General features: G+C 47.9%; 1 protein-coding gene across 1 annotated transcript; it reads left to right on the top strand.

Annotated features, from left to right (window-relative positions):
* The first annotated feature begins 1,244 nt into the window (after positions 1 to 1,244).
* On the top strand, positions 1,245 to 6,047 carry LOC108528187 (protein TXNRD3NB). The gene is made up of 6 exons (XM_017869869.1): positions 1,245 to 1,725; positions 1,836 to 1,976; positions 3,332 to 3,376; positions 3,470 to 3,551; positions 4,372 to 4,442; positions 6,013 to 6,047. The coding sequence occupies exons 1-6, from the start codon at positions 1,338 to 1,340 to the stop codon at positions 6,045 to 6,047; spliced, it is 762 nt and encodes a 253-aa protein (XP_017725358.1). The 5' UTR covers positions 1,245 to 1,337.
* The last annotated feature ends 2,981 nt before the right edge of the window (positions 6,048 to 9,028 follow it).

Below are 9,028 nucleotides of genomic sequence, written 5' to 3'. Positions count from 1 at the left end.
ATACAATCTGAAACTGGTAATCAGCAGCTTCCCGATAAGGTCTCAGGAGTTGGGCGAGTGGGTTCCAGCATGTGCACTAAGATGCAAAACGGTGGAGTTTAAAACACTTGACTGGTGAGGGAAGAACACCTCAAGCGAGCATGCGCACGGTTTCAGTAAACACACCACACCTGTGGCCCCTCCCAAGTTCTGGCAGGCCACGGCGCAGGCAGGCAGCCTGTTCCAAGGGAAGAATCAGGGCAGAAGGGATGCAACCCTCCGGGAGCCTGCCAACATATAAGCCCCAATCAGTGGCCAAACCGTGCACTTGATCGCTCAGGACGCCCTCTTGCCCTCTTCCAAGTGTACTTTACTTCCTGTCATTCCCGCTCTAAACCTTTATAAAAAGTATATAAACCTTTTAATGAACTTTCACTCCTGCTCCAAACTGGCCTCCGTCTCTCCCTTTGCCTTATGCCCCTCGGCTGAATTCTTTCTTCTGAGGAGGCAAGAACTGAGGTTGCTGCAGACTTGTATTGATTCGCCACCGCTGCTAACAGGAAAATGGTATGATGAAGCAGGTTCAACGCTCCCTTCCCATCATGGCCTAAACCAGTTTTTCTGGTTAACGTTAGAATGCCCTGGTGGAGAGGAAGGGTTCATTCAAATGGTTGGGGAGCCTTAGAATTTTATTTTGGTTTACAAAGGAAAATAAAACTGGGACCCCAGTTCACTCTGCTGAAAGGAAAAAATTAAGCTGAAAGCCAAGTCATGCAAGAAGCAGTCTTTCCTTTTGTTCCTGAGCAGACAGTGACAGATAAAAGGTTAAAGATCTTCACTCCATGTTCACCTTATCTTATAGTGAGCACAAGATGAACACATAATTGACCATTCCCCTACCTGCTCCTTTTCTCTTGCAACATGTGGATTCAGTAATGAGACCAAACTCTCCCTCTGTCCTCTCCAGCGGGCTTTTCCCCCTTTAAATATTGAAGCCATTAAAATCATCTCTGGAGAAAAGCACAGACCTGTCTCCCGGGATGTGTCCTTAACCTTGGCAAAGTAAACTTCTAAATTGATTGGGACCTGTCTCAGATACTTTTTGGTTTACAACTGCTGTAAAAGGAAACAGTCTCACTGCCTGAAACAGAAAGGAATTATAATAATAATGGCACAGAAGAAAAGCTATATAAGATAAAGTCGATCTCTGGGTTAAGAAGGTGGATTGAAAACAAATGTAATAATACTGTCTACTGAAGGTTCTCTCAGATTGCAGCGGGATGTTTCATGAAAGCATAGACCCAGAATGATAGGAGGACAGGAGACTGCAGCAGCTGAGCTCTGGAAGCCAGAGCTGGATGAGGGACCTGACTGAGAGGAGGCTTGGGCATCCGGAGCTGAAAGCTGAGCAGCAGACACCACCGGAGTCTGTGAGGGCACGACTGAGCATGGGGCTAGCTTGCTGCTGCTCCCGCACCACTGCAGAGGCGTCCTCTCTGGAACATGGAGACAAGGTTTTTGGACAGGGGGTTCCCAGTCCCCTGGAAGAGATTAAGAGACTACTGAAGATCTCCAGGGCACTGCAAGCCAGGTCTGTACCCTCCAGCCAGGAGAAGGCAAAAGGTCTTTCTGGAGAGGCTGGGCAGCCAGAGGGGAAAGGCCAAGAAACCTATCCTGGCCCTGGGGAAGTAGAGGGTAAGGCAGAGCCAGCCATGAGAAAGGATGATGTTTGCCCAGGCATGAAATGTAAGTGATGAACGCTGATTTAACCAGAAGTTCTCCTGCAATTGCTTTAGGGGATGAGACAGGGCACAGAGGCCAGTTTGTAACAACTAAGTCCTCATCTCCCACAACAGATATCAGCGGATGGTCTCTCATGGAAGAAGCCAGGGCAGCTACACCCAATGACTTAGCAATGAGAAACACCAAACCAGACAAACACCACTGCTGCTGGGAAAGGGACCTGGGGAAAGGGAAAGGTGGTTCAGAGAGCAGAGGTATTCCATGTGAGCCTTTTAGGGCTTCCTGTCTCTTTAGACCACATGCACATATTACGTGTATAAAATAAGGCATCGAATACAAACAATGAAATGCGAGTGCTGAGTTCGATAGTCTCATACATCCCCATTTGAGAATAATGCTCCCCTGTGAGGGAGTCGCCATTGGCCAGCTAGCAGGGGGGTGTTGGCAGGCGTGGCCTGAGACAGTAGGCACAGAGAGTATGGCCTTTGGTTTTGGTGAGCAGCGGGGGCCTATGGTTTTGGTTTTGGTGAGGAGCAGTGTATGGTGGGGCAGGGGACAGCATGCCACTTACTCTGCTGAGTTTGAGTCAGAAAAGTCATTCCTGAAGCAAAGCAGTGTGCTGGAGGTTCTATTTGCTCCTGCAGACACCCCCTACCGCCCCCACCGCCAACCCTCCTCCACCTGCTTCGTGTCCCTGGAGACGACCTCCAGAACTTGTCAGCAGGACTCCAGCCTTGACCTCCACTCAGGTCCAACCCATGGGAGGCACCAGCGGGAGACTAAATGGGGTGGGAGCCCCACAGGAACCTCAGGTGGACAGAGGCTGTGACCTCCACCCAGACCATAGCCCTCAGGCAGCTCCTCCCCACTGACATGGGGTGCTAACATCTCCTGCAACTCTCCTGGTGAGTGCACCCTTGGGAGTGGGCTGCCTGTCGCCTCCTGCCAGACCTGACAATGGGACCATGGGGGAAGAGCCCCCTGCTCGTGAAGTTTTATTTCAGGAAGGCTTTGTGGCTCTGGGCGCTGCTGATCTGCTCATGTCAAGAGATTCTGTGAGAGCCGCAGAGTGGCACTGGCTGCTGTTGTCCAGTTAGGAAAGCCTGTTACCAACCCTCTTGCTTGAGCAGCTGCCTCCAGGAGCCCTGCAGCTGACAGCCACGAGCTCCTTATATTTGAACTGCTTGACTCTTTAAATCCCATGAAATAATGCGACAACACACAGTGACAGACCAGCAGAGAGTAGCACGTAGGGGAGGCTTACGAACATTGAAGGGACAGAAGGGTGAGGCAGTTCCAGGGCCCAGTGTACTGTCAGCCACTAAGCAGGGCCCTGAACACAGTTCGTCCTTCTAGTGGCCCCAGTTGACAGGGCCAATGAGCTGCCAAGGAGCCTCCTTGGCCTCTGAGCCCGTGAAATGAGTCTGCCGCCGTCTCTCCAGACTGCTTTCAAGACCCAGGCCTTGGCTATGGATGGTTTCCCCGACCGTCCCTGCCAGCCCAGCCCCTTCCAGGAGGCTCTGTGCTGCGTGAGGGGAGGCAGTGAGTGTGTGTGTCTGGCTTCTATTCCTCCCTTGCCCTCCATTCCGACCCTTGTCCTCCACCCCAGCCACATGTCCTTCCAGTCCTTGTCTGACGGTGTCCAAGAGCCCATGTAGGCCACACACAGGTCTATGAGAGCCAAGCCAAGAGCTCAGCGCTACAGGCTGCTCTCCTGCTCTCTGACCACCCCCGGCGCCCTCTGCAGGCCAGGATGGGCTGCTCTGCTTCCTGTGTCAAGACTGTCCAAACTCCTGCCAGGCTCACACCCCGGCCCGTTGGGCGGTGAGGTAAACCTTCCAGCTCCCCTCGCCCCAGGAGGAGCTATTTTCTCAGCTTGCTGAGGAAGGGCCTGGCAGGGCACAACCATGGTTGCCTCCTAGGTGGTCACAGAATGGTGGTGGATTTGGGCACTGAGAAGGGAAGTGCCTGGACCTGGTATCCAAATGTGATGGGACTAGGCAGGGCACAAGCTGCAGAAGCAGAGCAGGGCTCAAGGCCCATGCCCACCCTGCCAGAGGGTGCAGACAGGTGGGAGCACCCAGCTTGTGTGCTTCAGGGCGTGGTGCCCCAACTAGCCTGGCTGCAGGACCCAGGGCAGTAAGGGCCTGTCCGGAACCAGCTTCTCTGCGTCACAGCATGCTGTGCTCTGCTGGACAGATAACACCAGCATTGGCGAGGACCCTCAAGCCACTGGTCTGTTGGGAAACTGAAGACCAATCTGCTTAGGCCCCTCATCACGTTAGAAGAGCTTCCTACCATTTCCTGCTGAAGCCAGTCCTCACTTCTTCCTTTTAGGAGGAAAGTCTCGGCTGGGCATACAGTGCCAACTAGAGACCACACGTCCTATGTCCCTTTGCAGCTGGCATGGCTGCCAACCATGTGACTAGGTTTGGAATGTGATGTTGCAGCTTCCACTTCAAGTCCTTATATGTGAAGTTTCCTGCCCTCCAGTTCCTCTCCTCTTTCAGCCCACAGGCGGGAGTACAGGTGTGAAAGGAGCCGGATGTGGCCATACACCTCAAGGAGAGGTGAACCACAAGGAAGGACAAGGGCTACTGAGTGATCTCACTGGGCACAGTCCCACCAACGTGGACTGCTCATCTTTAGAGGGTTAGGAGAGGGAGGTGCCAGCTTCTGTGTTTCGGGCCACTGCATTGGAGGTGTCTTTGTTGCAGCAGGTGAGTGCTGACCAACACGCCATCTCCGTGTGCCAATTTAAAGGGCATTTCCAACTCCATGCATTTGGAAAACAGACTAGCCTCACAGTCAAGCAATCTGAATTTCTTCCTGCAGCACCTTGAATGCACCTGTGGGCACCCGGGGCTCTGTTTTCTTATAACCCCTTGGATCACCACCAGCATACCAAGGATGGCCCAGCCAAGTGCAAAGGCAGCCCGGCCGCCCGCACTAGAGAGCTGCTGTCCTGGAGGAACAAGACTGGGCCTCTGCCAGCCCTGTCAAGGTCCCTTCCTCTGGTGTTTGGGGAAAGGGATGGGACTCACATCTTCTTAGACAGCTGCCTGACCCCAGAGCTGGTGCCCTGCTCTCATTCCCTCCATGGAGATGAGGCCAGGACTCAGGACCACCCTCTGCCTCCAGGGGACACAGCTCCCACCGCAGGCTCTGGCACAGGGCTGGTACCTTTCAGGTCACAGAAAGACTTCACACACAAAAGCTGTCAACAATATCAAATGTCCCTGCTCCTGCAGCCATGAATCACGCTCTAGTCTGGGAGGTGCTCCCTCGTTGGTCCCGCCTGCCGCCTCTGTGGTTCCCACTAAGTCCCCCACTGTACAACAGCTGTCTACTCCCAAACTTGAATCTGGTCTCTGTATTTAAAAATATGCAATTTGAGTTTTCTCTTTAGCGGACTCACAGGCCCCAGGTTAGACTTAGGGTAGAATTCAAAGCCCCACAATCTGATGTCCCTGACCCCTCCTGCCCAGCAGCCTTGTATGTGGTGAGAGGATGGGATGGAAGAATGACCTCTTGCTGTCCCCAAAGCAAACTCCATTACCCAGGCAAAATCCTGGGTCACAATTGTAATGTGAGAAAAAAAAAAGAATGTAAAATAAGAAACATTGAACAGGACAGACAGGGTTTGTTCTGTTTTATGAAGGACATAATCTACACTGGAGTCATAAGCATCCTGAACCTCTTTGTGCCTGTGCCAGGAATGACGCTCCAGAAAATCTGAGGGAAGAGGTGGTTTCAGCCCTCACCCACTCGGTTCATCACTGGACCACATGCATGCCTCATCAGAGAGCGCGGGCCTGCTGGGCAACCCCCTCCCTCTGATATTCAAAATCTCAAGGGCTGCAGTCCCAAAGCAGGGTCAGCCAGTCTTCCTGCCAAGCCTGGAGCCCGTGCATCTGCCTCTGCTATTTCCTTTTGCCAGCACACTATGCCAGCACACTATGGCACCAGGGAGAGCAGAGCCCATCCTGTGGCTGGGAGGGGCTGGGATTCCTGCAGTGGCCACAGAGGCTTCCAGAGAGAGAAGAGGATACTATTCCTACAGATGCTCGCAGGCCGCCCCCAGCTCAGGCTCCCAGGACACAGCCCTTAACCCCAGTATCGCTTCACCCCTTCTCTGTCCTATAAGCTGTTTAGGAGTCAGGCACAATTTCTTTTGGCTCGTACACCCTCAGGGTCCAGTGCTCACACAAATGAGTGAAGCAGCCCAGGCGTCCAGAGAGCACATAGGCCTTGTCAAGGGTCAGTCTCCACTTACCTGGCCCCCTATAGCTACCTGGGTCATGCGGGCCATGGCAGCTGAATAGTGGGGAAATGTGAAGTTTCTTTCAAACATGGGCAGCTAGTTCTATTTCCTATCCGCTTTATTGAGGTAGCCACCATAATGATTATATAGAATAATTCTATAATTCCACAAACGTTCCGTAGTGCCTATTTGAAGTCAATCCACTCCCCTTCAGTCCTGACCCCTGCCAACCACTGATGTGTTTCTGTCACTATAGTTTTGCAAGTAGAATCACATGGTATGTAGTCTGTAGTGGCTCATTTTGTTCATTTAGCAGAATGCATTTGGGACCAATCTATACTGTTGTGGACATCAGTAGTTTGTTTCTTTTTGTTGCTAAGTTAGTAAAATACAGATTGTCCCTGATTTGACCAATTCAAGCTGGTTCTGGGTAATTTTGAAGTGTCCTCATCACTCTTTGATCACTGACTTGCTTTCTGGCAAACAAGATGTTCTAGGCTCATCTTTGTGTGGGGGGCAGTGGGTGGAGTTGTGTTTATTGAGATAAATTCACATGAATTAAACCGTTTTAAAGTGTGCAATTCAATGACATTTAGTACATTCACAATATTGTGCAACCACCACCTCTTGTCAAAATATTTCCATCATCTCAAAGGGACACCCCATACCCATTAAACAATAACTCCCAATGCCCCACCTCCCCAGCTCCTGACAAACTCTATTCTACTTTGTCTCTGTGAATTTGTCTATTCTAGATATTTCACAAAATTGAAATCATATATGACCATTCGTGTCTGGCTTATTTCACTTAGCTTAATGTTTTTGAAGTTTATCCTGTTGTAGCATGAACCAGTACTTCATTCATTTTTATGCTAAATGATATTCCATTGTGGGGCTATACCACATTTTGTTCATACATTCATCTGTTGATGGATACTTGAGTTGTTTCTGCCTTTTAGCTATTATAAATAATTCCACAGTGAATACTAGTGTACAAGAATGTGCCTGAGTCCTTGTTTCAAGCATTTGGTAAATATACCTAGGATTGGAATCGCTGGGTCTTCTGGTAATCCTATGTTTAACTTTCTGAGGCACTGACAGGCTGTTTTCCACAGCAACTGTACCATTTTACATTCCCACCAGCAATGTGAGAGGGTTCTGATTTCTCCACATCCTCATCAACAATTGGTTTTTCCTTTTTTTTCGGATAATAGCCATCCTAATTGGTGGGGAGTAGTATTTCCCTGTGGTTCGATTTGCATTTTGCTGATGCCTAACAATGTTGAGCATGTTTTCATTTGCTTGTTGGCCATTTGCATATCTACCTGGGTAAAATGTCTATTTTAGTACTTTGCACCTTTTTAAATTGGTGTTTTGTTTTTTCATTGTTGAGTTGTAAGAGTTCTTTATACAATCTGGAATGTTAAACCATTATCATATTTGCAAGTATTTTCTCCCATTATATGGGTTGTCTTTGGCTTTCTTGTTAATATCCTTTGAAACATGAAAGGTTTTAGTTTTGACAAAGTCCATTTTATCTATTTATTATTTTGTTGCTTACACTATTGATGTTATATTTAAGAAACCCTTGTCCAATGAAAGAATATGGAAATTTAAACCTATACTTCCTTCTAAGACTTTTATAGTTTGGAAGACTCCTTTTAAGAGTCTTGTATTCAGACTTTAGATCTGTTTTTAGCTAATGTTTGTGTGTAGTACAATGTAAGGGTCCAGTTTAATATTTTTGCATGCAGATATTCAGTTGTCCTAGTGCCATCTGTTAAAGAGACAATTCTTTCCCCATTGAATGGTCCTGGAACCCTAGTAAAAAAGACAATTAATGATAGATTTATGGGTTTATTTCTGAACTGTCAATTCTACCCTGTTGATCTATGTCTGTCCTCATGCTAGTATCACAATGTTTTGATTAGTGTAGATTTGTAGCATGTTTTCTAATTAAGAAGTGTGGGTTTTCCAACTTTGTTTTACTTTTTCAAGATTGTTTTGGCCATTCAGGGTCTCTTGCCTTTCCATACGAATTTGAGGATCAGCTTTTCCATATCTGCACAAAATCAATGGGATTTTGATAAGTATTGCATTGAATCTATTCTGATAGGGATGCCTTGAATTGGTAGAACATTTTGGGTAGTATTGCCATCTTAATATTAAATCTTTCAATCCATAAACACAGGTTGTCTTTTCATTTAGTTAAGTATTCTTTAATTTCTTTCAGGATAGGAAAAGAGACAAAAAGTCAAGCAGTGAAACTTTGGAAAGAAAAGCAATAGACGAGTGGAAAATAACCCAGCATATAAAAAAAAGAAAATTCTGAGAGAGTATGGGGGAAAGTCAAGAACCCATTCTGACTTTATATCAAAGTAATCAAAATCTCAAATTGCTGACACCACGTGCCTCTGGAAAAGGAAGTGAACAGGTTGGGGTGTGGCAGCCGGCTGAGATAAAGGAGATTCTTTGAAAGTTTACTTATGAGACAATGGGATTCCCACCTCCCACCACCTTTCAGAGCATTTTCTGCACACTGGCAACTGTCCAGAAGGTTATTTTCTGGAGAGGGTTAAAACCAAGGATCTCTTGACTACAAGACACTAGGCACAAATGGAGACATGGATGCTACACCAGCACAATATTGAGATGAACAAATACTTCCTGAATCCTCAGACCTCTTCTCTCACTCACTTTGCAGAACTCTGGCAATGAGCCCTTTGCCCTTGCTCTAGCCAGAGATTGGTAGAGTCTTATAGGCCCCTGAGGGAAGACTTAAAAATACTGAGTAAATGTCCTTAAGTAAACTTACCCAGTTAGATTATCTGACAAGGAAGCTCAAATTCAGTAAGCCATGAACACATGCTTAGAGACTTCAAATGCACAAGACAGGGATGCCCTCTCTCACCACTCCTATTCAACATAGTGTTGGAAGTTCTGGCTAGGGCAATCAGGCAAGAGAAAGAAATCAAGGGTATCCAGTTAGGAAAAGAAGAAGTCAAATTGTCCCTGTTTGCAGATGACATGATTGTATATTTA

Source organism: Rhinopithecus bieti, unplaced genomic scaffold (genome assembly GCF_001698545.2).
Source record: "Rhinopithecus bieti isolate Rb0 unplaced genomic scaffold, ASM169854v2 scaffold_5333, whole genome shotgun sequence".
Taxonomy (NCBI): domain Eukaryota; kingdom Metazoa; phylum Chordata; class Mammalia; order Primates; family Cercopithecidae; genus Rhinopithecus; species Rhinopithecus bieti.
This window is presented reverse-complemented; position numbering and strand designations above follow the sequence as displayed.